This window comes from Mesoplodon densirostris, chromosome 16, assembly GCF_025265405.1.
Source record: "Mesoplodon densirostris isolate mMesDen1 chromosome 16, mMesDen1 primary haplotype, whole genome shotgun sequence".
NCBI lineage: Eukaryota > Metazoa > Chordata > Mammalia > Artiodactyla > Ziphiidae > Mesoplodon > Mesoplodon densirostris.
The window spans coordinates 57,194,665-57,222,125 of record NC_082676.1 but is presented as its reverse complement, the minus strand read 5'-3'; the positions used below and the strand labels follow the sequence as shown (position 1 = coordinate 57,222,125).

General features: G+C 44.9%; 2 protein-coding genes across 3 annotated transcripts in view; one reads left to right on the top strand and one right to left on the bottom strand.

Moving 5' to 3' along the window:
• SNX29 (sorting nexin 29) overlaps positions 1-27,461 on the top strand; it is a 564,284-nt gene that overhangs the window by 35,917 nt on the left and 500,906 nt on the right. For both annotated transcript variants that reach the window (XR_009530118.1, XM_060078037.1), the window contains exon 4: positions 10,093-10,217. Coding sequence is in view for 1 of the 2 variants with exons in the window: in XM_060078037.1 (XP_059934020.1) it covers positions 10,093-10,217 (125 nt within the window). In the remaining variant the exon portion in view is untranslated. The remainder of the gene's footprint in view (positions 1-10,092; positions 10,218-27,461) is intronic.
• Positions 24,360-26,629, bottom strand: LOC132503650 (polyadenylate-binding protein 4-like). The gene is made up of 2 exons (XM_060120291.1): positions 25,068-26,629; positions 24,360-24,932 (listed from the first exon to the last, which is right to left on the bottom strand). Exons 1-2 carry the CDS (start codon positions 26,470-26,472, stop codon positions 24,490-24,492), a joined length of 1,848 nt encoding a protein of 615 aa, XP_059976274.1. The 5' UTR covers positions 26,473-26,629; the 3' UTR covers positions 24,360-24,489.

Here is a 27,461-nt window from a genome sequence, read left to right as displayed (position 1 = left end):
GACTTACTTCACTCTGTATGACAGACTCTAGGTCCATCCACCTCATTACAAATAGCTCAATTTCATTTCTTTTTATGGCTGAGTAATATTCCATTGTATATATGTGCCACATCTTCTTTATCCATTCATCCGATGATGGACACTTAGGTTGTTTCCAGCTCTGGGCTATTGTGAATAGAGCTGCAATGAACATTTTGGTACATGTCTCTTTTTGAATTATGGTTTTCTCAGGGTATATGCCTAGTAGTGGGATTGCTGGGTCATATGGTAGTTCTATTTTTAGTTTTTTAAGGAACCTCCATACTGATCTCCATAGTGGCTGTACCAATTCACATTCCCACCAGCAGTGCAAGAGTGTTCCCTTTTCTCCACACCCTCTCCAGCATTTATTGTTTCTAGATTTCTTGATGATGGCCATTCTGACTGGTGTGAGATGATATCTCAATGTAGTTTTGATTTGCATTTCTCTAATGATTAATGATGTTGAGCATTCTTTCATGTGTTTGTTGGCAGTCTGTATATCTTCTTTGGAGAAATGCCTATTTAAGTCTTCTGCCCATTTTTGGATTGGCTTGTTTGTTTTTTTGCTATTGAGCTGCATGAGCTGCTTATAAATTTTGGAGATTAATCCTTTGTCAGTTGCTTCATTTGCAAATATTTTCTCCCATTCTGAGGGTTGTCTTTTGGTCTTGTTTATGGTTTCCTTTGCTGTGCAAAAGCTTTGAAGTTTCATTAGGTCCCATGTGTTTATTTTTGTCTTTATTTCCATTTCTCTAGGAGGTGGGTCCAAAAGGATCTTGCTGTGATTTATGTCATAGAGTGTTCTGCCTATGTTTTCCTCTAAGAGTTTGATAGTTTCTGGCCTTACATTTAGGTCTTTAATCCATTTTGAGCTTATTTTTGTGTATGGTGTTAGGGAATGATCTAATCTCATACTTTTACATGTCCCTGTCCAGTTTTCCCAGCACCACTTATTGAAGAGGCTGTCCTTTCTCCACTGTATCATTCCTGCCTCCTTTATCAAAGATAAGTTGACCATATGTGCGTGGGTTTATCTCTGGGCTTTCTATCCTGTTCCATTGATCTATCTTTCTGTTTTTGTGCCAATACCACACTGTCTTGATTACTGTAGCTTTGTAGTATAGTCTGAAGTCAGGGAGCCTGATTCCTCCAGCTCCATTTTTCGTTCTCAAGATTGCTTTGGCTATTCGGGATCTTTTGTTTTTCCAAACAAATTTTGAAATTTTTTGTTCTAGTTCTGTGAAAAATGCCAATGGTAGTTTGATAGGGATTGCATTGAATCTGTAGATTGCTTTGGGTAGTAGAGTCATTTTCACAATATTGATTCTTCCAATCCAGGAACATGGTATATCTCTCCATCTATTTGTATCATCTTTAATTTCTTTCATCAGTGTCTTATAATTTTCTGCATACAGGTCTTTTGTCTCCTTAGGTAGGTTTATTCCTATATATTTTATTCTTTTTGTTGCAATGGTAAATGGGAGTGTTTTCTTGATTTCATTTTCAGATTTTTCATCATTAGTGTATAGGAATGCCAGAGATTTCTGTGCATTAATTTTGTATCCTGCTACTTTACCAAATTCATTGATTAGCTCTAGTAGTTTTCTGGTAGCATCTTTAGGATTCTCTATCATGGCTTCTTTATGTGTAATTAAGAAACAAAAACTAGTGCCAGTTTTAATTGGATAATTTCATTAATTATGAGGCACACTTGGATTTCCAAGATCTTAAAATGTGGGGAAGAAAGGTGCTTCTAGGTTGTTTAGGTTTGACATCTCATTCTTTTAAAATTTCTACATAATATTTTGTAGTGTGGAGGTGCTGTAACTTATTTACTGTTTTACTGTTAATGGACGTTCAGGTTGTGTCTAGTTTTGTTTCTCCTTTTACTATTATAACAATACCGCAATAAAAATATTTGTGTATATGTATGTCTTTGCCTACTAATGCTTTTATATTTAATTGTTTATTTTAACTTAAAAAAAATAAATTTATTTTATTTATTTTTGGCTGCGTTGGGTCTTTGTTGCAGTGCGTGGGCTTCTCATTGCGGTGGCTTCTCTTGCTGTGGAGCATGGGCTCTAGGCGCGCAGGCTTCAGTAGTTGTAACACATGGGCTCAGTAGTTGTGGCTCGCAGGCTGTAGAGCACAGGCTCAGTAGTTGTGGCGCACGGGCTTAGTTGCTCTGTGGCATGTGGGATCTTCCCGGCCCAGGGCTCGAACCCATGTCCCTTGCATTAGCAGGTGGATTCTTAACCACTGTGCCACCAGGGAAGCCCTATTTCAACTTTTAATTTTGAGATAATTATAGATTCACATGCAGTTGTAAGAAATAATGTAGAAAGATCCCATTTACCCTTTACCCAGTTTTCCCCAGTGGTCACATCTTGTAAAATTCTAGGCCGGCATTTCAAATTTTGCTAGTTTTACTTATACTTATTTGTGTGTGTGTGTGTGTGTTTAGTTCTGTGCAGTTTTATCACCCTGTAGGTTCATGTGTCCCCCACCACAGTCAAGATACAGAATGGTTTCATCACCACAGGGTTCCTCCTGTTGCTTTTTTATAACCATGCCCACCTCCCTCCTGTCCCCTCCCTCCCCATCCCTAACTCCTGGCAACTACCAATCTGTTCTCCATTTCTATAATTTCATCATTCCAAGAATGTTATGTAAATGGAATCATACAGTGTGTAATTTTTGGGATTGGCTTTTTTTTTTTTCACTCACGGTAATTTCCTTGAGAGTCATCCAGGTTGTTGTATGTATCCATAGTGTGTTTCTTTTTATTGCTGAGTAGTATTCCGTGGTCTGGATGTACCACAATCTGTTTATTCATCGAAGGACATCTGTGTTGTTTTCAGTTTTTGGCTACTGGAAATAATGCTGCTATAAACATTTATGTACAGGTTGTTTGTGTGAACATAAGTTTTCATTTCTCTGAGATAAGTACTCAAGAGTACAATTGCTGGGTTGTATGATATTTGCATATTTAGTTTTATAAGAAACTGCCAACTGTTTTCCAGACTGGCTGTACCATTTACATTCCCACCAGCAATGTGTGAGTGATCCAGTTTCTCTGCGTTCTTGTCAGCATTTAGTACTCTCATGATTTTCTATTTTGGCCATCCCTATAGGTGTGTAGACATATCTCACTGTAGTGTTAATGTGCATTTCCCCAATGGCTAATGATGTTGAATGTATTTTCCTGTTCTTATACATGTGTATCCTCTTTGGTGAAATATCTGTTCATGGTTTTTGCTCATTTTCTAATTATTAGTGCTTTTATTTTTATAGGATAAATTCCTAGAAGTAGGATTGCTGGGTCAAAGCATACAGGCATTTTAAAAAATTGTACTGCCTGGTCTCTTTGCAGAAGGATGTAGGAATTCACGTTTATATTCCAATCAGCAGTACCCATTTACATGCACTCTTGCTAGATCTGTGACTGGTTTGAAATTGATAGTCCTAAGTTGATATCTTAGTATTTGCGACACTTTCCTGGTCACTAGTGAGACTGAACATCTTTTCCTATGTTTATTGGCCAACTGGATTTCCTCCCTTCATGGTTTGTTGGTTCACCTTCTTTAATAATAGTCTTTTAATTTTTTGAGTTGCATGTCTTTTTTTGTCCATTTGTGGAAGCTCTTCGTGTACTATGGCCCTTAATTTTTTTTCAGTTGTGTGCTGTAAATATTTTCTCCAGTCTATCATTTATTGTTTTACCATATTTATATCTTTTGCCGTGTTGAAATTTAAACATTTTATGTGATTAATTCTATGAACCTTTAAAATTTTGCTTTGAGAGTATACTGTCCTGAGGTTCTTCTGTATTTTTCTCTATCATTTTTTCTCCACTTCTATATTTTTTTGATCTTAACCCATCTGGAATTTAGCTCTGTGATGGTTTGAGACAGAAGTTTATTTTTATTTTCTTTCAGCCCTATAACCACTTGGGTCAGTGCCACTGGTTAAATAGCCCATTCTTGCCCATCTGAGTTCAAGTGCTACCATTATTATATATAAAATATTTCCATATTCATTTGGACTTTTGGAGGGGGATTCTCTATACTGCTTCATCAATTTGTTTATCTCTGTACCCAAAACCACACTAGGCCAAGTCCTTCCTGTGATTAGTATTGGAATTGTATTAAATATATACATTAATTTGGGAAGAATTAACATTTTTATTTTAATAAATCTTCCCATTTAGGAAAATAATATTTCTATTTATTTTGAGCTTTACACCTTTTAAGAATATTATGTTTTTCTTCATATAGGACATGTGTCTTTCTTATTAAAAATATGATTTATTTTACTGTTGTTACTGTTGTGAATGTAGTTCGCCTCCACCATTTTGTTGACTTAAAAAAATCAACTTTTAATGTTACAGTTTCTTTTAATGCAATATTTTAAATTTGCGGGTTAGAAACTTTTTAATATCTTTTTGTAGATCTGTTTTTTTTTCACTTAACATTATAATCCGAGCTTTAAAAAAAATGCCATTTCAAGTTTCCAGTAAGCATTTTAATAGTTGCATGATTTTTTTCTCACCATAACTTTGATGCCATATTTTTTCATTCTTTTTAGCTCAAGGTAGCAATATTTCTGGTTCTTGAGACATGAATACTTTTTAAATGCTTGTTTTAGAAAAAAAGCTAAGTCAGAAAAGCATAGAGGCAAGAAAGACATCAACAGTAATTATTTTACCAAGTCACTCTTAATTTTTCACATAATCCCTTTCAGATTTTTTTGTGAGTGTTTTTTTAGCATAGTTGAAAACATACTTAATATACAGTTTTGTACCCTGCTTATTTTTCAGTTTTGTACCCTGTTGGCTTATCATTATAAGCTCTTGGTAAATAAGGGCTAAATGGCATTCGATTTTGTGTTGTATTATCATTTAACCAATTCCCCAAGTGTCAAATCTTTATGTGTTTTTAACTTTCCACAGTTGTAAATAATGTTTTGAATATTTTCATTCTTAAATCTTTATCTGACTTGTAGATTACAACCGAGGATTGATTTCTGCCAGTAGAATTCAGCGGTTAAAGGATGTGAACCTTTCTGAAATTTATAACACATAAATGTAGGGCATGGCCCATTTCAAATGACTGTCTCGTGATGGCCTTGCTGTAGTTGATGATTGTACTGTCTTAGTTGATGATTGTACTGTCTTAAATCTGAGGTATGGCTAATGCTGTTAATGGCCCGTTTTCATGGGTACAGTTGACTCCGTTCTAGGTGACATTGGAGCTTTCCACACGAGGATGATCCAGTCCATTTTCATGATTGTACTTTTCACCAAAAGGTTCTAGTAAAGCTGTAATGTAGTGAAAGGATCAACTTGAAGTTATGCCGTCAGGAGGTTAATTTGATGCAGTTCTTAAAATGCAGCTTTCATTGCTGATCCTTTCTGTCTCACATTTGCCATAAATGTCTAACATTTGCCATAAAAAAGTACAGGATTCTTAGGATTCTTATTATAGATTAATGTGGCAGGTTAAGCAGTCTTGAAATTTAGGACACAGCTGAGGAAAACCAGTGCTTGCAGAATTTTAGCAGCAAACCAGTTAAGCTCATGCAATATCCAGCTGTGCCGGCGGGCGGTGAGAGACAGTTTTAAAGTCAGCAGGAGGAGGTTATTTCATTTTCCACTCGTTAACTCCTTCAGCAAGCTTTTACCAGGCACCTTGAGGGCAGGTTTTTTAAAAACAGCTTAACTGAAGTCTAATTTACTTACCATAAAAATCTACTCCTTGTACGTGTACAATGCAGTGATTTTTTTTAAAGTAAATTTATAGAGTTATGTAACCATCACCACAATTCAGGTTCAGAACATTTTCATTGCATCAAAGAGTTCCCTTGTGCCAGTTTACAGTTAATTCCTGATTTCAGCCTTAGGCGACACTAATCTACTTGTAGTTTCTATGTATTTTTACCTTTTCTCAACATTTCATGGAATCATAGAACGTATGGCTTTTGGGTGTGATGTCTTTCCCATAGCATGATATTTTCAAGGCTCATCCTTGTGTCAGTACTTTATTCCTTTTTATTGCTGAATAGTAGTCCATTGTATCGATATACCACATTTTATTTATCCATTCATCTGGTAAACAGCTATATGCATAAAAACTTGAAGTGATTTTCTTGGCTGGTGCTTTTAAAAAAAATTAAAACATTCACTGTTAAGTGCCCTGCTTAATTAAGAACATGGCCGGGGCTTCCCTGGTGTTGCAGTGGTTGAGAATCTGCCTGCCAGTGCAGGGGACACGGGTTCGAGCCCTGGTCTGGGAGGATCCCACATGCCACGGAGCAACTAGGCCCGTGAGCCACAACTACTGAGCCTGTGCGTCTGGAGCCTGTGCTCTGCAACGATAGAGGCCGTGATAGTGAGAGGCCCGTGCACTGCAATGAAGAGTGGCCCGTGCTTGCCACAACTAGAGAAAGCCCTCGCGCAGAAACGAAGACCCAACACAGCAAAAATAAATAAATTAATTAATAAACTCCTACCCCCAACATCTTCTTTAAAAAAAAAAAATTAAGAACATGGCCGATTCATTAACTGATAGTAGAAATTAGATGTGAGAAAATGCTGTGGAGGCAGCCAATCCTCCCACCTCCTCCCCTCCCCTGCCGTGTGTCAGAGAGCACTCAGCAGAGAGCATTCTGGGAAACAGGAGAGACTGAGCTGAGCAAATAATGAGCTCCATGAAAGCAGGTGCCCCTTTCATTTTTGCAGAAGGTATCATATGCCTGAGTCAAGGTGAGAAGAAATGGAAAACCTTCAGGTGACATGATTATAAATCAGTGCCCAGAGAGTGCCCACCACAAGCTGAAGGACTTAGATTCATGTAGTTGGACCAGTGTGTTCTCCTTGGTTCCCTAGTCTTTTTTAAAATTTTTATTTATTATTATTATTATTAATTAATTAATTAATTTTGGCAGCACCAGGTCTTAGTTGTGGCATGCAGGATCTTTTAGTTGCGGCATGTGGACTTCTTAGTTGCAGCATGTGGACTCCTAGTTGTGGCATGCATGTGGGATCTAGTTCCCTGACCAGGGATTGAACCTGGGCCCCCTGCACTGGGAGCACAGAGTCCTACCCACTGGACCACCAGGGAAGTCCCTTGGTTCCCTAGTCTTAACTGACCTGGATTTGGATTCCAAATTATACAAGATCTCCTGAGATGCATCTCTCACCTAAGTATACATAAAGTCCATGTTCTGAGTTCTTCGAGGGGAGGGGCCATATTGGTCACATATACCACAGATGGCAGGCATTGTGCTAGGTGCTGTCACCACTAAGATGAACGAGGCGTGATCCTTGCTCTCTGGAAACTCAAGTTAGCAAGAGGAGACAGCTGTGGAAAGCAGATTGTTAACAGAGGTTGACCAAGTGCTGCAGCAGAAGGAAGCTCAGCATGAGGAAGCACTCAGGAAGGCTTCCTGGAGGAGGGGACCCTTGAGCTAAGTCTTGAATGACCTGTAAATATAAACTCAGGTCAAATGGGGAGGTGAAAAGGGGACATGGAGAGGGTGTTAAGTAGAATGGCCTTCAGCAAGGCAGGCGTCATAATGAACTAATTATAGGACTAAGGCCCACCTGGGTTTTCTGCTGTGTTGGGTTGATTGTGACCTATGTGCATCTGGAAGGTAATGCTGCTGATGTAAGCAAACCTTGGGGACTGGGTTTGTGTTGTTCACCTGTGTTCCATTCCCCTTAGGGGCCAGATGTTATTATAGAGTTGGTGGGGCAGTTACTGACTTGTGCACTGGAGCCAAACAAACCGACGGGGATTGTTGGGTTAATCATTGTATTTGCAGATGATTCGTTTAAAGATGTGGTTTATTATGGAGAACTCTAAACACAGACCAAGGTTTTTGCCCTCCTCCCCACCCCACCCTGAAACAGGGCCCTGGTCAGGCTCCGTTTTGCTATGCCTTACTTTTGGTTCCTGTGGGATTTAGATAGTTTTGGCAGGTGTCCCAGCTTTCAGGGAGCCCTCAGATGTGTGCCTGTGTGGATATGCAGAGAGACTAGCATATGCACATCTGATATTTAAGAGTGACATCTGCCACAGCAAAAAGGGTTGTTTCAATGTGGGGGAGTATTGTGGGACCCAGGGTTCAAGGTTAATCACCCTTTTACCTATCCACTGAAAAGGCATTTACAGAGCACACACTGTGTTCCAGGCACTGAGTGAGCTAGGTGCAGGGGAGCCAGGAGGACAAGGTAGGAGTTGAAAACCAAAGGGTGTAGTTGAGGACAAGTTCAGTTTGGGATGCCAGGTAGGGCTCCTTCCTGTGGAGGACTAACTTTTTTTTTTTAAGTTTTTATTTTATATTGGGGTATAGCCGATTAACAATGTTGTGATAGTTTCAGGTGCACAGCAAAGTGACTCAGCCATACATATACATGTATCGATTCTCCCCCAAACTCCTGGAGGGCTAACTTTGATCATTGGCAGTAGTAGCCTAGAATTCTGGGATGGGTTAGTGATGTCTGTCATGGGCACAGACTAGAGGATAAATATTCGTGTGCTGTGTATTTGCTGATGCTGGGTTAGCGTTTTCTGGTGTAGACAGAAGACTTGAGTAAAGGTGGCATATGGGAGGGAGTTGACTTTCGTCTTAGAACAATGCATGTTTGTCTTGGTGGCCTGGGGTGTAGTGGAAACTACCTTGGATCAGCATGGGGGTGGGTAGGGCTGGAGTACCCATGTTGCTGCTAATTATGTACTTACTAGGTACTGTCTCTTAAATGTCTCTAAGCCTCAGTTTCTTGACGTGTAAAAGGGAGATAATAATACCTGCCTCAACCATATCATAATGTTGATGGGAGGAGCTAGTGAAATCATGGATGTGAAGATGTTTTACCACCCACAGAGTAATAGACACTGGCAGTATTATAACTACAGGTGGGGGGTGGGTGGAGCAGGAAATGCCTGCCGTTATGCAAGGATGAGCCGGATGGTGGTGGCTGCAGGGTCTTTGCACTGGGTCTGTCTGCCCAGCCTGCTGCCTCTTGTCACATCCAGGTCGTAAGGCTGCCTCCATTCGGGCCACAGAATCTAAGCCTGCTCTTGCCCTGGCTCCACCTACCACCTCATCCTGTTTTATGTTCTTCAAGGTTCTCATCAACTGATATGGTCTGGTTAGCTTATTTGTTTGTGTATCTTCCCCTGCTAGAACCATGGAAATGTGGTGAGGCAGAGACCTCTTCTATCTCACTCCCACCTGCATATCCTCAGAGCCTAGAACAGTGCCTGGCACGTAGGAGAAGTTCAGGATTTCTTAACATTTGTTGCATGAATGATTGGAAGGGTCTCTGAAGTCCACAGACCCAATTGGGCTGGGGGCCCAGGAGCCCTGTGAGGATTGTTAAGAATTGAGTGTAGTTGCTGTGACCTCATCTCTCTGTGAACATGTTCCTGAATCTCCCATTTCTTTGGTTACTGATAAATCAATTCAGTTAAATGCACAGTAATTGTAACTTAATTGACAATTCCATCAACTCCGGATCTGACTTCACAATGTAATCTCTTACAACAAAATAAAGGACAAGAATCAGAATTCATATTATTTTTTAGGGTATGTAACAGGCCATGAAATTACACAGTGTTTGCAATTTGGCAGGCTGGTGAATTCAATCTCTTAAAAGATAATCTTGTTTCATAAAGGACATGATATGAATTAGAGTTGAAACTTGTGAATTGGATACAATTAACACCTAACCCCTCCCCACACAGAACTGATTTGTTTTTAAATTGGCTTTTTTTTTTTCCTTCTCCCCTGCTGGCTGGCACCAGTTCCATTTCCCCTTGTTTCTTGTGAATTGTTACTGTGCTTTCACCAGTCTGACGAAATTGGCTAGACTGTGTGGGGCTTCCCTAAGTTATGTGAAATGAACATAAATGGAAATTGGTGTGGAGTCAGTTACATGTCAGTTACCTGTCTGTAAATCCAGGTGTCTAGTGTGTACCCTCACTAGCTCCCTGGAGATGCCAGGGCCGCCCTGGTTGTTTCTCTGCCTTCACAGGGTGGATTGATGAATCATTGGTTCTCTCACAGGGTAACCTGTCTGTGTGCCCAGTTTGAGGCCGTCCTGCAGCATGGCTTGAAGAGGAGTCGAGGATTAGCACTGACAGCAGCCGCGATCAAACAGGCAGCAGGCTTCTCCAGCAAAACCGAAACAGGTACTGCTCGACCTGATGCATCCCGGAGGATGTTCCTTTCTCTTGCTCTTTTAATTTTTGTTTATATTTTAATAGCGGGCAAGGCAGTCATCGTGCGGGACTGGCGGGGGCCAGTGGCACGTGGTGGTGCAGAAATCTGTGGTAAGGATGTCTTACTTGCAGTCAGTTAGGGTGTTGTCTGGTTTCTTAATTTAAATGAAGTCAGCCTGTGTGCAGAATTCTCAGATCTGTGTGTTGTGGTCTCCGAGGGGCTTGGGGGACCTGCAGCTAAGGTGCTTATTTCACCAACATGGTGTGGCAATTGCTGTGAAACTAATAATCTGTTCTAACTTTATGCACGAGGATAGCACGGCATTTCATAATTAAATCTGTCTTCAATAACAGCAGCAGAAACCAGGCAGGTCTCTGAGCTTATAGTTCTGCTGCCATCCATTTTAAAATTGTCACAGCATTTCCCTTGTCCTGTGCTCCTGTGTCTGAATGACAGGGATAATGCTAATAATAATAATTCAACGCTCATGGGTACTTAGTGCAAGCCTGGCACTTTGTTAGTCTTTTATGTAAATTAACTCGCTTAGTTCACACAGTAGCCCTATGAGTGGTGGGGACCTTCATCTCTCTTCTCCACGGTACAGATGTGATTTGTTCGAAGCGGTTTGCTTTGGCTCTGAACTTTGAAGTGTATCATGTCATGTAAACAACATCCTATGTTCCACCCCACTCGCGCATTTAAAAGAGCAGGTTCTTTCAGACCCTGCTTGTGGCTGCCGCCCTGAATTCCCAGATCCTTCTTGTTACTGTGATGTCAGTGTCACTGCTGAGTAAAATGTGTCACCTTTTGCTAGTTCACCTCCTTTCACAGCAAAAAATCAGTGCTCACCGTGTTTGGTAGAGGTGTTTGTGGAAATTCTCTGCCCGCTGAAGCGAGCCCTTTGCCTTTCCCTCTCATGTTGGCGTGTCTCCTTTCCCTTTTCTCTCACCCCTTCAGCAGATCTTTCATCCCTGTTCATCTCACCGGTTGCTCATTTTCAGAAATGAATGTGGGTCCTGTTGGGGTCAGGGGATGGCTGCAAGAGGGATTCCTGTCATCGTTGATTTTTCTTCTGTGTTTCCGGGTCCCTTCCTTAAAAAGTCAGGGACATAGGGGGCCAGTTCAGAGAAGAGCTGGTGTCAAGGGCCTCAGTCCTCGTAGAAACCACAGCCAGCTGCCTTGGCCACCTCAGATGTCAGCCTCAGTCGTCTCGGTGGCATTTTATGTACAGGATGCTTCCCTGAGCCTCTGTGTGGGGATGCCGTAGGGCTGGTTGATGGCTGTTTGAGGACATGGCTTTTCCGAGAGTCCTCCTTGGCTTGCTGGGCCCTTGTGTTTCTTGTCATTTCCTTCTTACCTGTCTGTGGGGCAGCTACCTCAGAGGAGCTGGTGTGGAATAGACCACCAGGCTCTGGGCAGCTCCTGGGCATGGCAGAGGCAGCCCTGGCTTTGGAGTCAGACTCAGAGGGTAAGTCTGGCATGACCCTGGGAAGATGCCCCTCTGTGCCTTCATTGTTTGCACCTGTAAAGGCAGAGCATCTGGTCTCCCTGCGAGGTTGTCAGGAGGCTTCAGTGAGACTCTCATGTGAAGCACCTGCTTCAGTTCATAGACCCGCCCCCCCAATAAATGTTTACCCAGTTACTCTCTTCTCCCAAACACCCTTTAAACTTTTAATCTCTTTCCCACCTCACCCCCTCCTGAGGCTCTGACCTTTTAACCATGAAGAATGGCTCTGCCTATTCCCATTCAGACTAAAAGTCTTATCTTTTTGTTACTTGGCCCTGATAATCACAGAAGCACCTACACGTTTGCAAGACACGGCCAGCCTTCACCTTCTTGCTGTTTCCTTGCATCTTAGCATGATTTCTACACTTGCATCCTGAAGAGACTGATGAGCAGTCTCTGGCTTCGTTTTTGTCGAGGAGGGTGTGCTGGGCAGCCTCCTGGCCAATTAGAAGCAAAGGAAAGACCAAACTAGCTTAGCTCTGGAGTAGTTGCCAAGGGCTTGTGTCATCATTGTTGGCAGCGTTAATTAACCGTTCACGGGTGTAGGATGGTCCTTGGCTGATTAAAACCTCTTTCCTGCCCTTGAATGTTTGATTAAAAACCTCACGAGAGAGGGGGCAGGTGTTTCTTCAGCTGCTCAGAGTTGGAAAAGATCAGATCAATGACTTCTTCCGGTTGTTCTTAAAGCCATTGGAATGACCTTGCCAGGCAGAATGAATAAAACGAAGTCTGAAGAGAAGGATCCGACGGGAATGAGCGCTGCCCTGCTCCCTTGTCTCTGCCGGCCGCTGGGCTGGGCCCTCTATGTAGCTTAGCGATCGGACGGCAGGGTTGAAATCCCCGCTCAGCGACTTGTCACACATGAGCTCTCTGGGACACCTCCTCTCTGAGCTTCTATTTCCTCGTGTGTAAACTAAGGGTAATGATGGGACCCGCCTCGCAGGGTTGTGGTGGGGGCTTGAGGCCTTGGTACTGGGCTGCCCGAGCTGGTGCGTGATGATAACATGCCAATAACATTCCAGCATAGGTGATGGTGTCTTTACTTTTCAGATGATGACACTGAGCCTCAAGTAAGTTAATACGTGGCCCAAGTTCCCATGGCTGGTAAATGGCAGAGCTGAGGATTCCAACCCAGGTCAGACTGATGTCAAGAAGTTCCTGGCCCTTCCCCGCTCCCCACCTCCTCTGGCCGCAGGCCTGATGCCCGTTATTGCTCCTCTGTAGACCACTCTAACTCAGTGAAGTGAATTGAACGTGACAGGAGAGAATGAGTAACGGTGAATTAACCCACAAGGCTGTTGCATTAGCTCTGTTTCTAGATGAAGAGAGAAAAGCTGAACTTCAGAGTAATGACTGAATAAAATGACATTGTTGAAAATCACAATACAGTAGATAATACTGAGAGTCTGCCAGGGGCATGACTGCATTTGGTTGTCTGCGGTTAGGGTGCCTGTAGGACTGAGTTTGGAAACTGGTGCCCTTGCACAGCGTATTAAAAAAACTTTTTTTTAAAGTTGCCAACATTTAAAAATTATGAGATTTTATGTGGAAATATAGATTTCTAGATTTTCTTAAACTTGAGGACCTGTGACTCTGGGCCTACATTTACTGTTGACTTTGTTTGGAGCCCAGCACCCCTGCCCTTTGTAGATGGGGCAAAAGTACTCCAGGTCACCACAGTCTCCACCCCTCCCTTTCGCCCCTGACACTTGAGATAGAATGTTGGTTGCCATTTATTGCTGTACTGTTGTTATTGTTCCCACTGTTCTAATTGGAAATTCAGCACTTTTCAAGGGTAAACACCTCTCAAGTTGTAAGCCTTTGAAGCCAGTTTCTAGAGTGCTAAAACCGTTGTTTTTGTCAATTTTGTTCAGTTTTTATTTTATTTATTTTATTTTATTTTTTTTCGGTATGCGGGCCTCTCACTGTTGTGGCCTCTCCCGTTGCGGAGCACAGGCTCCGGACACGCAGGCTCCGGACGCGCAGGCTCAGCGGCCATGGCTCACGGGCCCAGCTGCTCCGCGGCATATGGGATCCTCCCAGACCGGGGCACGAACCCGTATCCCCTGCATCGGCAGGCGGACTCTCAACCACTGCGCCACCAGGGAGGCCCTGTTCAGTTTTATAGTTGCTTTTTGGGGAGAGGATTTGTTAACCTTCTCACTGGCCTGTAGCCAAAAGTCCCTTAGTTTTTGTTTTTGTCTTGATCTTGAATACAGTCTTGTCTTCGCATGTATCTGGTATTTTTGACTGAATGCCAGATGTTGTGTATGAAGAATCGTAGAGATAATTTGAAGTTTGGAATGATTGTATCTTTTTTCAGAGAGGATTTACTGTTGCTTCTCAGACAGTTAGGGTAGAGGGAGATCAGTTTAATCCAGTCAAGGGATCAAGCCAGTTCACACCTGGCCTTTAGCATTTGTGATGCCTGATGTATTTCTAGGATGTAGTTCTTCGGGGTTTCCAGCTTATATCAGTTTCCTGGAGTTGCCATAGCAAATTTGCACGCCCCGGGTGGCTTAAAACAACAGAGAGAAATTTACTTTTTCACAGTCTGGAGGCCAGGAGTCTGCAATCTAGGTGTCAGCAAGGTTGGTTCCTTCTGGAAGGCTCTGAGGGGAGGGTGTGTTCCTAGCTTCTGGTGCTTGTCAGCAGTCCCTGCCATTCCTTGGCTTGTAGCTTTATCACTCTAGTCTTGGCCCCTCTCTTCACATGGCCTTCTTTCCTCTGTGTCCATGTCTCTCTGTGTCCCCTCCTCTCCTTAGAAGGACACCAGTCATGTTAGATTAGGTCCAGTATGACCTCATCTCAATAAATTACACCTGCAAAGAGGCTTTCCCCAAATAAAGTCCCATTCTGGGGTTCCAGGTGGACACGAATTTTGGGGGCCACTATTCAGTTCAGTACACAGCTGAATCCCTGAGGTGTTTTCCAGTGCCCTTCCTCATCTGCAGGTCCCGAACTCTAACTTTTTCTTTTAAAGACCCTGTGTGAATTCTGAAAGCTCCACTTAACTTCTCATCAGAGAAGCTCTGTAGTTGGGAAAAGCCTTAGGGCAAAATAAGGCTCTATAGACAGGAGTCATGTCTGTGGACTTCCCTTCTCTTTGGGATCTGAGTTCCTCCAGTCTTTCTTGCCTTTGCAGAGCTCCTAGTCCTTCAGTTTTGCTTTAATTAAAAAAAAAAAAAGGCTGGCATTTTCAGTTGCTGTTTTTTTCCTGGGGGAGTTGGTCTGGTTCAAGCTAATCTTCCACAGCCGACAGTGGACCCTTGGAGTGATGCTTTCAGCTTGTGCCTTTTCCGGTGGCCAGATGTGCCCCCTCTGTGCGTGACCATCTTCTGTTACTTTTCTATAAATCAGATACCAGCTTTTCCTTCTGGGATCAACTGTAGCCTGGGAAAGGGAGTTTGCAGGTAGTTTTCCTTCAGTTTTGTGATGATTTTAATCAGTACCCACATATATCTCCCATTCCCTAGTTTACTGTCTATTAGGTGGTTTTGTATTGTTTGTTTTTGATTTTAGCTTAGTATTCAGGTTTCTTTTTGTTTTTGACTTGGGAGGTTTTTACCCAAACACCCCTGACCTATGAAATGTTGGTTAAGGTAAAACATCATTCTAAGCAGTTACGCTGCCAGCTCAGCAGTTATGCCGTCTTGGCGGGCATGGGAAACAGTGTCCATCCCAAACTGCAATCCCTTTGAATAGATCGTCCAGTTAGTTGAGTTACGCAGGACCCAGAGAAGTTTAGAATAAGGTCACCTGGTGTGTCTTCTTTAGAATTCAAACCCCAGAAGTGAGAGCCTACTGTGCCCGGTAGAGCCGTTTCCTCTGACTTTTGACAAGTGACTGGATTTATCTGCACAGACAGTTGATTTGCCGGTGGTGAGATGGGAGCCTGCATTTTCCGAGCCTGTCCTGCAGTTTGTTTAACCTTTCCATTCCAGTTATGCAAGGTAGCGTGAATCATTACAGCCAACACTGGTTATTCCCCACCCAGCAGTTCCGTCCCTTCTTTCTTGCTAATAGAAATCTGGTTTTGTTCTGATGTTGGGTGGCCACGAGCTTCAGGCCTGAGGCTAGCCACAGGAGGAGTAAATCTGGATCAGATCAGGCCAGCCATAATAATTTCCAGCCTGCCAGTAGTTGGTTTAGGAATAGACATGTGATGCAATTCTGACCAAAAGGAAAGGTCTGCTGAGGGACTTCTGAGAAAGCTTCTTGCTGTTTAAACAGAGACACAAGAAGGCTTATTTTATGGCCTTGGGTTGTTTTGTGAGACTGTGATGTTTGGAGCTATGGCAGTGATGTTGTGACCATGAGGAGGGACCAAGTCTGAAGATGAAAGCCGGTACATTTAGGATGGCAGCTCAGAAAGATGGAAAGTACTTGGACCCTGATAATGTCACTGAGCTACTGAATTAACCAACTCTGGAACTGCCCTACCTCTGGACTTAATGTTATGTGAGATAATTAGTTCCCTAATGTTTTAAGGCATTTTGAGTTGGATTTCTTTTTACTCGCATCCAAAATCATCCTAACTTAAACAATAGAGAAAAGCAAGACAACTTAAAAACAAAAAGAGACCTATGCTCCAGAAATGGGAGGAACAATGTGATTAGCGCATTCATCTTGGAAATGACACTTGGGTGTTTTCTGCTCTTTTCAATGAACCACAGGTTTGGCTTTCTTAGTGTTTGCTGGTGACTCATATTGAGCAGCTCTTGTGACCCAGGGGATTCGTTAGACCCTTCGCGCCCATTGTTCCACTTTACTGCTAAAATGATTATGCATAGTGAATAACAGTGTTCCCATTTTACAGGTGAAGAAAATGAGGCTCAAAGAAATTAAATAATTTCCTTAATGTTCCAGAGCTAAAAAGTGGCAGAGCTGGGATTTCTACTCAGGCAGGCCTACATGATTGTGATTCTGAAGCTCCTACTTTTATTTATAATGGCATATTGTTTCCAGAAAGAGGGCTCTCTGAAAGATCACGACCCCCTTCCCCCATTTGAACTCGTGAGTAAATGAAGCAGCATTTTATTATTTATTTATTTTGGCTGTGCCGGGTCTTAGTTGCTTCATGTGGACTCTTAGTTGTGGCATGCGGACTTCTTAGTTGTGGCATGTGGGATCTTTAGTTGTGGCATGAAGACTCTTAGTTGCGACATGCATGCGGGATCTAGTTCCCCAACCAAGGATCGAACCCGGGCCCCCTGCATTGGGAGCACGGAGTCTTACCCACTGGACCACCAGGGAAGTCCAAGCCGCAAGTATTGAGTAAGTTAGGAGCACTCAGAGCAGAGCTCAGCAAACTATGTCCTACCACCTGTTTTGTAAATAAAGTTTTATTGGAACACAGCCACAAACATTCATCTACTTAGTGTCTAGGGCTGCTTTTAGGCAGAGTTGTGACTGAGACTGTCTGGCCTCCTGACTTTCTAGCTCCTAGCGTAGTGTCTAGAAGTATATGGGTTCTTCAGTAAAAATATGTTCAATAAATACCTTTTGGTTGGAAGGAAGGCCATCATTCAATGTGCACAGTACTATAGTTCATGATTCCCGAGGTATCTTAAACCAGGATCGCTCCAGAGTACTTCCTTGTCCTGGTTCATAGCCTGTGCCTTCTTGCTGTGTCTTCACATGGTGGAAGGAGCCTCTTTTATCAGGGCACTAATCCCATTCATGAGGGCTCCACCCTCATCACCTAAGGGTCCACCCAAAGGCCCCATCTACTAATACCGTCATCTTTGGGGGTTAGAATTTCAAGAGATGAATTTTGAGGGGACACATTCCGATTATAGAAGTGGCATTTCAATGGCATAACCTTGGAGTTTGATGTTCTTGTTAATCACTAAAATATCATCATCAGGTTATGTGTCGGCAGTCTATTACAAGGTGATAGGCATGATTCGGAACATACCAGAGGCGCATTTATTACTGAGGTGTCTGTCTTGTAAAATTTAACTGTAACTTTCCTTATCTGTTCAGCAGCCTTTTGGCACCTCTGACCTTGACACTTTGTCTCCCCCTCTCTTCTGAAACGCCACAACCTCTGGGCATACTTTCTACTTCTTTGCAGATCCTTCCTGGCATATCCCTTCTACATCCTCAAACATTAAATATTATTTATCCTCAGATTCTGTTGTTGACTCTTGTTTCTACACATACTGTCTGAATTCCTCGGTGAAAATTGCTATCTGTGTGTCGATTACTCTTAGTGATACCTCCCGCAGATCACTCCCGGTCTTTCTCTTGAGTGTCCCTATTTGGATGTACCATGGGCTTGTCAAGGTCTGCATGACTGAACTCTCACCCCTGTCCCACCCCCATGTTTGCTCCTGTGTTCCTTGCTTAGTGAATGGCTCGGCCCTTTACCCAGGTCCCCTGACCAGCCTCGGGCTTCCTCCCAGCCTCCTCCTCCTCCTTCCCCTACAACTGCTCAAACTTCTATTTTTTTCTCCCTCTCTTTTAAAAATTGTCATAAAGTATACATAACATAAAAATGACCATTTTAACCATTTTTAAGTGTACAGTTCAAAGGCATAAAAGTACATTCACATTGTACAACCATCACACCATCCATCTCCAGAACCTTTTCATCTTCCCAAATAGAAACCCTGCCCCCATTAAATAATAACTCTCCATTCTCTCCTCCCACTAGCCCCTGGCAACCACCACTCTGCTTTATGTCTCTGTGAATTTGATTACTTTAGGTACTTCATATTAAGTAGAATCATACAATATTTGTCCTTTTGTATTTGGCTTATTTCATTTAGCATAATGTCTTCAAGCTTCATGCATCCTTTTTAAGGTTGGATAATATTCCATTGTATGGATAGACCACCTTTGTTTATCCACTCATCTGTCGATGGACACCTGGGTTGCTTCCACTCATTGGCTATCGTGAAAAGTGCGGCTGTGAACATGGGTGTACAGATAACTGCTCGAGTCCCTGCTTTCAGTTCTTTTGGTTACATACTCAGAAGTGGAATTGCTGGATCATACAGTAATTCTATGTTTAATTCTTTGAAGAGCCACCATACTGTTTTCTGTACTGGGTGCCCATTTTATTTTATTTTTTATTTTTTAAAAATTTATTTATTTTCTTTCTTTATTTTCGGCTGTGTTGGGTCATTGTTGCTGTGCGTGGGCTTTCTCTAGTTGCGGTGAGCGAGGGCTACTCTTCGTTGCTGTGTTCAGGCTTCTCATTGCGGTGGCTTCTCTTGTTGCCGAGCATGGGCTCTAGGCATGCAGGGTTCAGTCGTTGTGGCTCGCAGGCTCTAGAGCACAGGCTCGGTAGTTGTGGCGCCCGGGCTTAGTTGCTCCGCAGCATGTGGGATCTTCCTGGACCAGGGCTTGAACCCGTGTCCCCTGCATTGGCAGGCGGATTCTTAACCACTGCGCCACCAGGGAAGCCCGGGGTGCTCCATTTTCAATTCCCACCAGCAATGCACAAGGGTTCCAGTTTCTCCACATCCTCAGCAGCACTCGTACTTTTTTGTGGTTTTGATAATAGCTACTCAAATGGGTGGGACGTGCTGTCTCATCCTAGTTTCGATCTATTGTCTCTTGAAGTTGCAGATTTCTCTCTAAAGTCATTCATGAGCTCCTTACCAGTTCAGCTGGATGGTGCCCCTCGGATCGGTGACGACCCCCCCACACCCCGCAATGGTCCTGAGTCCTCTTCTCACCAGACCTCTGTGTGGCACCACCGTTTTCTTGTCTGCCTCTCTCGGTGGTCAGGGACTGGGTCCATCCTTGCTCACATTTGTAGCTCCAGTGTATTGCAAGGAGCCTGCAACTACATTCAGAATAATGACTCTAGGACCCAGATGTCAGGTCATGCTGCTCGTTCTCCTGGGATGCCAAACCCCGCCCTCTGCCATCTGTACATCCTCACAGTTGAAAGCAGGTGGTATTCGTATTAATATAGCCCCAACTGTAAAATTAGAGAAACCTACTTCCTTGATCCTCAGGGGGGATTTTTGAAAGTGGTTGATTGCATTTAACTCAAATTGGAATTTATATTTTGCTTCACCGGGGCACCTTGGGTAACAGTTTCATTTCTGTAGAAAATTGATTGCAGAGGAAGCTGCATGTGCCAGGAGAACCCCAGGCCCGTCCTTTTGATCGTGAGGGGAAGTCCACTCCCTCACCCTGCCATCCCTATCATGTTTTCAGTTCCCCCTTTGTTTCTCTGTTGAATTCGCGAACTTGCAAATCAGCTAGTTCTGGTGAAAGAGAGTTGGGAGGATGTCTGCCAAAGGGGCAAAGAAGATGTCCAGGGTGGCAATAAAAATGTTCAGCAGCTGGTGGGGAAGTGCTGGTCTTAGGGAGGGAGCCAGGGCCAGAGCGCTGTCCCCCATGGGCGAGGTGTTAACCCGTGAGTCACTGGATTTGGGCAATGTCCATAGGGTCCTGGGAGGGTTCTTGACTGCTGGAGTGGCTGAGGGCTTGGGCCAGTGGCCATTTATTAAGGGGGATGAAACCGTCCCAGCATATTAGGATTTGTTGTAGCCAGACTGATGCCTCTTGGCCGAAGGGGACCTCTGGCTGTTTCAGAGGTATTTAATCTTTTTTTTTTTTTTAATGAATGAATGAATTTATTTTTGGCTGCGTTGGGTTTTTTTTTGTTGTTGTTGCTGTGTGTGGGCTTTCTCTAGCTGCGGCGAGCAGGAGCTACTGTTTGTTCAGTGCAAGGGTTTCTCATTGCGGTGCCTTGTCTTTGTTGCAGAGCAGAGGCTCTAGGTGCGCGGGCTTCAGTAGTAGTTGTGGCTCACAGGCTCTAGAGCGCAGGCTCAGTAGTTGTGGCGCACGGGCTTAGTTGCTCCGCGGCATGTGGAATCTTCCCGGACCAGGGCTTGAACCCATGTCCCCTGCATTGGCAGGCGGATTCTTAACCACTGCGCCACCAGTGAAGTCCCAGGTATTTAATCTCGATGTCCTGTAAATGAAGACTCAGACCTGGCATCGGAGTTGTCAGTTTTGAGTTATTATCCAGCCGGTTGGTTCCATGGGTACTTTGCTTCGCTTCTGTCAGCATGAAAATGGCTCTTGCGCAGAGGATGGAGTACACCCCTAGAAGGAAACAGGGCACAGGTTTTAGAAGTGCTGGAGAAAGTTCCCACTTGTTCATAAAGGAGGTACCATAGGCCCTTGTGTCACGTGGGTAAAGGCCAGGTGTGCTCTGTTGAGGTGTTAGAGCTGGGAACTCAGCCTTCAGGTGATCACAGGGGCCGAACAGCTGACAGAGATGAGTGAATCCGGCTGGTGAAGGGTGCCAGGGAGTAGTGGCACCTGAGAGTCACCCGGCCCCTGCAGAGCAGGCTGGGATGTGTAGTCAGTCTGCGGATTCAGGTGGGAGAGAGGATGGATTTGGGTGAGCAGCTATAGCAGTCTGCCACAGTGGGGCTTTCCCTCTTCTCTGTAGGGTGGTCAGACACCCCTTCATGGGGACATTTGAATAGAGACCGAAGGAAGCGAAGGAATTAGCCATCCTGTTATCGGGGGAAGGAATCCCAGGCAGTTCAACAGGTTCAAAAGCATGTAGCAGTCAGTCTCTCGTTTGCTCTCAAGTTGACTCCCTGCCCTTGCCTTGCAAACTCTATTTCCTGGGTCCCCTTGCCCATCATTTCACTGGGAGGTGGTGATACGGTCAGCAGGTGAGAGGAAGAAGGGAGCTGGAATATTTCTTCCTCTCAGCCCTGCTTCAGGGGGCATCTCTAGCCGTGGCTGTGCTTCCTTCATGGTCCTTGGAGGTCCCCCGTGGCTGCCGGTCAGGCCTTCCTCGTCCCCCCACTTTCCTCCTAGGTGCCTCTGCCACAGTCCAGCTGTTGCCCGCAACCCTGGTTACACCGCCTGGGAACACCTTTTGTTCCTCTGGCTTTAGGGATGGATTAGCTTTCTGACGTCCGTTATCTCTGGGTGCCCTCGTTATCTCCTGTTTGGCTTTCTGCCTCTTCCAAGAGCTCCGTAACAGACGTCCTGTTTGAAATTCCTTCAGTGGCCTAGCTGGTGTGGCTTCTGTTCTCACGGCTGGGTGGGCCCTGAGGCAGAGCAGGCTTGGCTGGTTGGAGGAGCGGCCAGGAGACCAGTGAGGCTGTTGCCGGGTGAGCGGCAGGGAGAGTGGGCCGAGGTGAAGTGGAGAGGTAGTGGGGAGCCCAGTCACATCCGGGCAGTAAGTGGTAATATGTCCTCCTTTTCTTGCTTCATTTTTGTGATCTCCGTTCACCTTTACCAAGATAACTGGCACTTGTTCTGGTGAGTCAGTAGGGGTGTTTAAGTTTAAATCTACTGAAGTCTTCCAAAGCAATCCAGCATCTTAGATCATTGTGCATTTATTCATTCTTTTTAAAAAATTTTTTATTGGGGTATAGTTGATTTACAGTGTTGCTTTAGTTTCAGGTGTACAGCAAAAGGGATCTATATTCATTCTTTAAAAATGTATCACGTTCCGGGACTTCCCTGGTGGTCCAGTGGCTAAGATTCTGCGCTCCCAATGCAGGGGGCACAGGTTCAATCCCTAGTTGGGGAACTACATCCCACGTGCCACAACTAAAGGATCCTGCATGCTGCAACTAAACATCCTGCAAGCGGCAACGAAGATCCTGTGTGCCACAACTAAGACCCAATGCAGCTAAATAAATAAATATTTTAAAAAATGTATCAAGTTCTGAACTGTACACTTTAAAATAGTGAATTTTACTACAATTAAAAAAAAAACTGGAAGTGGCTAAGTTACCTTTAACTGGCAAGTTTTAGTTTTTTTCTGAGTGAAGGGAGTTTAAAAACTAACTGAAAGGAAATTTAATAGCAGAGTTAATTTCAGTTGCAGCGAAATAAAGACAATTCCATCTTTACTAAAAAAAAGTATCAATGTAAAATGATACAGCTGCTGTGGAAAATAATTTGATGGTTTTTCAAAAAGTTAAACATAGAATTACCAAACGATCCAGCAATTCCACTCCTAGATGCATACCTAAAAAAATTGAAAGCAGAGACTCAGATACTTGCACACAAATATTCATAGCAGCATTATTCACAAGAGCCAGAAGGTAGAAACAACTCAAATGTCTATCAGCAGATGAATGGATAACAAAGTGTGGTATATACTATATATAATGGAATATTATTCAGCCATAGAGAGAAATGAAGTACTGCTACCTACTATAACATGGATGAACCTTAAAAACATGCTAAGTGAAATTAGCCAGTCACGAAAGTTCACGTGTTGTGTGATTCCACTTATACGTAGACTCTAGAATAGTCAAATTTGTAGAGACAGAAAGTATGTGGAACAGAGGTTACCAGGGGGTGTGGGAGGGGAGGATGGGGGGGATTCGTGTTTAATGGGTATGAAGTTTCTGTTAGGGATGATGAAAAATTTCTGGAAATGGATAGTGGTGATAGTTGCACGACCTTGTGAATGTACTTCATGTCGCTGAATTATACACTGAAAAATGGTTAAAGTGGTAAATTTTATTATGTATGTTTTACTGCAATTGAAGAAAGCAAAAAAAAAAAAAGGTCCCAATTTACATACTTCATACAAGTCTTAATTATGTGTTCTTCATGGTTAAAGCACAGCCCCTGTGTTTTAGTTCCAGGAGGCGTCTTGTAGCTGGTTGGGCGATGGCCACGTGACAGAGCCACAGCCCCTCACTGGAAACTCTGCTTTGCCACTGCATTTGTGTCTTGTAGTCGGGCTCATGCAGACTGGGGTGTGACTGGGATTTGGGGGCACCTCTGCTCACCCAGGTCTCAGGCTGGAATATGGAAGCACTTGGTTTTGCCTTTTGTTCCTGGAATGGTTGATACGATGTATGGCTGATTCTGTTAGCTTACTGCCTAGAATCCTTTCCCCTTTTCTTCTTTGGCTTAACAGAACCCTGATTTTGCTTGCAGCTGTGGGATGTCCTTCTCTAGGTCATGGCTCATGAGTGATTTAGCCAGTCTTGACATGTTCTCCACTCCCTTGTGCTTTTCTGGGGTAACTTATCCTTGCCTGAAAAAAGGGAGTGATAGAACTGGCTTTATCTTTTTTTTTTTTAATTGTTTATTTATTTTTGACTGCACTGCGGCATGCGGGATCTTAGTTCCCCGACCAGGGATCGAACCCGTGCCCCCTGCAGTGGAAGCGCAGAGTCCTAACCGCTGGACAACCATGGAATTCCCAAGAACTGACTTGTATCTTAACCTCTTTCTTCTGCTCCAGTTGTGAATGTGAGGCCCAGAGTGTTGACAGTCCTCTGAGACAGCAAGGGTAGAGGGTAGAGATTCTGCCCGTGACAGAGCCTTTGAACCAGCTGTCTACCTCCAGACTAAGTAATTAAGAAAAATAAGCCTTTCTTTGTTTACAAGGAGCCTAGCTCCTTGTAGTTGGGTTTTCTGTTTATTGTTGAGCAGTGCTTTTGTATGTGTGTTTATTTATTTATTTTTTTTATTTTTATGGAGATTTTTTTCTTTATTGAGAAACTTAAGACTTGGGTACATCAAATAAAACCAGCTTCTGGGCGGGGGGGAAATCAAAACTCACAATAGAAAAAAAAAGTTAACACTGTTTGGGTCATATCAGAACCCAGAGAATATATTCTTTTAATTGATACAAAATGACCTATTAAATTTGCAATTTGTGGTTCTTGGTGTTGAGGTCCATAGGACAAGCTAGGACGTCTTCAAACCTTGAGCTGAATTCCATGAGGGTTTATTTGGCTTTTGAATCGGTTTGTCCTTGTCTAAGAGGTAGCAGCAGCGACAGCGCCCACCTTCTGGGCAGCTTCTTTCTTGGCGTGATGCGCCTGCAGGACCGCCACAGCTTCATCCACCTTGGAGCGGAGAGACTCGGGGGACTCCAGCATGTGCAGCAGCTCCGAGTTGTCAGTCTCCAGCAGCATCCCCGTAATCTTCCCGGCCAGGTTTGAGTGCATCGTCTGGATGAGCGGGAACAAACGTTCACCCAGCATCTGTTTCTGTTCCTGCGGGGGTGCTGCGGCCAGCATGGAGGCGGTCAGCGGCTCCTGCCCCTGCACGTGGACCGCAGGCTGGGGTGCCTGCAGGGGCTGGATGGCGGGGTGAGGGCTGCGGACGCTGGAGGCGTACTTGTAAGGTGCAACAGCCCGAGGAGCAGCGGCAGCAACAGCGGCACGAGGCGCTAGGCTCTGCACAGCTGTGGGAACACCTCCAGACGGGCAGCTGTCAGTCAGCCCTTGCTGGGAGGCACCAGCCCCACCAAAGTCCATAGCCAAGCGGTCCGGGCACTCAGACCCGACTCTCTGAGCGGTAGTAGGGAGGCCACGAGAGGCCGGAGCATTACCAGTTGGAGCCAGATGGCGAAGAGCTGGACGAGGCCCAGACCGGCGTATAGCACTTGGCATTCCTTGGAAGCCTTGAGGTCTCCCACCTTGCTGCCAGCGTGGATTAGGCCTCATCTGTGCTAACTGGTTAGGTGTGTAATATGGAGGTCTTCCCTGAGCCTGTAGAACTGCTGGCACAAAGTAGCCCCCAGCTGCAGGCTGGAACTGATTGAAGATGGCATTGGCGGGGAGCGCTCTCATCCCGGCCACCCGCTGCATATACTGGTTGGTCAGGTGAGCCTTTCTCTCTTCTTTTCTCTGGGCCAGGGCGACATACAGTGGCTTGGAGCCCACCATGCGTCTGTTCATCTCCGTGACTGCTTTGGTTGCCTCTTCAGGGGATGAGAAGCAGACAAAGCCAAACCCTTTGCTTCTCCCATCCTCCAGCATCACCTTAGCACTGGTGATTGATCCAAAAGGAGAAAACTCTTTCCTTAACTTCTCATCATCAATGGTGTCATCCAAGTTCTTAATGTAGAGGTTCACCCCCTGATACCGACTAATTCTCTCCTGTTTCAGTTGTTCAAATTTTCGCTTTAACTCGGCCTGCCGTTCCACTTTCTTCTGTGCACGGCCGACGAAAATGACTTTCCCACTGATTTCTTTTCCATTCATCTCCTCCACGGCCTTATTGGCATCCTCGTGTTTTTCGTAACTCACAAAGCCAAAGCCTTTGGATTTCCCACTGGGATCTCTCATCACCTTGACACTTAGAGTCTTACCAAACTGGCTGAATAGCTCTTTCAGACTCTCATCATCCATCTCTTCCCCGAAGTTTTTGATATAAACATTGGTAAATTCCTTAGCTTTGGCTCCAAGCTCAGCTTCCCGCTCTTTTCGAGACTTGAATCTGCCCACAAACACTTTGCGGTCATTGAGGAGCATGCCATTCATCTTCTCGATGGCCTTGTCGGCAGCCTCCTGGGTCTCGAAGTGCACAAAGGCATAACCCTTAGAGCCGTTCTCATCACACACCACCTTGCAGGACAGAATGTTTCCAAAAGCAGAAAAAGTATCATAAAGTGCCTTGCTATCTATAGATTTGTCCAGGTTCTTGATGAAGACATTTCCCACGCCAGATTTTCTCAAAGAGGGATCCCTCTGAGACCACATGATTCGGATTGGCTTTCCCTTAATCACATCAAAGTTCATGGTATCCAAGGCCCGTTCAGCGTCAGCCGGCTGCTGGAAGTTGACGTAGGCATAACCCAGGGAGCGGCGGGTGATTATGTCGCGGCAGACCCGGATGGACAGCACAGGCCCCACAGGACTGAACTTTTCGTACAGCATGGCCTCGGTGACGTCCGAGTGCAGGTCACCCACGTACAGGGAGGCCATGGGGTAGCTGCTGGCCGCAGCGTTCATCTCCCCAGCCCCCAGTACCCCGAGCCCCGCCAGGAGGACTTCTTAGGGGGGGCCACACAGGACAAAAGGGGCTCCGCTCCGAGCCGCGGCCCACAGGTGGCAGTGAAGCTCAGAGAAGCTGGAGTCGGCTCCGAGGGCCGGAGAGGAGTGCGGGGACGGCTCAGACGAGAGTGCCCAACCACAGACAAAAGGCTCTCAAAAACAATATGGCCCTCCCTGGGAGTTTGTTAATTTTCAGCTGTCCTGGTCTGGAAGCTCCCAATTTCAAAAAATGAAAACAATGAAAACGGGGACTGTCCTCCAAATTACAAAAATTCTTCCCGAGGCAACCCAGTGGTGCCCACGGCGGCCTCCGGAACGTGCGTTTCTCTATAAATATAGGCCTCGGGCTCCCGGCGGTTTAAGGTTACAGCAACCCGGGGAAGAGGGAAACCAAATATTTGTCGGTACCGACTCGGCAAGCCCCGCGCGGCCGGAGCGCGCAACCGCCTCCCACGCTGGGCCGGCAAAGGGCAGCGCGGACGCGGGGGGCGAGGGCAGCGGGCGCGGGGCTGCCACGCGGCGCGGCCGAGCGGTGGGCTGAGGCGCGTGGACGCGGGCGCGCGAGCGGCTCACCACCGGACCGACGGACGGGGACCGACGGACGCCCAGGTGCGGCGGCGGCGACGGCGGCGTCGGGCAGGCCGGAAGCGTGCAAAAGTGACTTCCCCGCGGGTTCTCCGAGGAGGATTCGCTTTTTTTTTTCTTTCTTTCTTTTTTTAAGATTTTAAAGCGTTTTCGGGTTTTTTTAAAAAATCTTTTTCTTTTTTTCCCTTCAGGCTGCTAGGCCCGAAAGCGGCGGAGGCTGCAGCGACCCGGGGCGGAGAGAGTGTGTTTATTTTTGAGGGATGCCATCACCCCTTGAATGTGTGCAGGCATTGCTCAGGGCCTGCCATGTTCTCGGTCCCCCAAATGATTGTCAGATGGTTGAAGAACCTGCCCTAACTCCC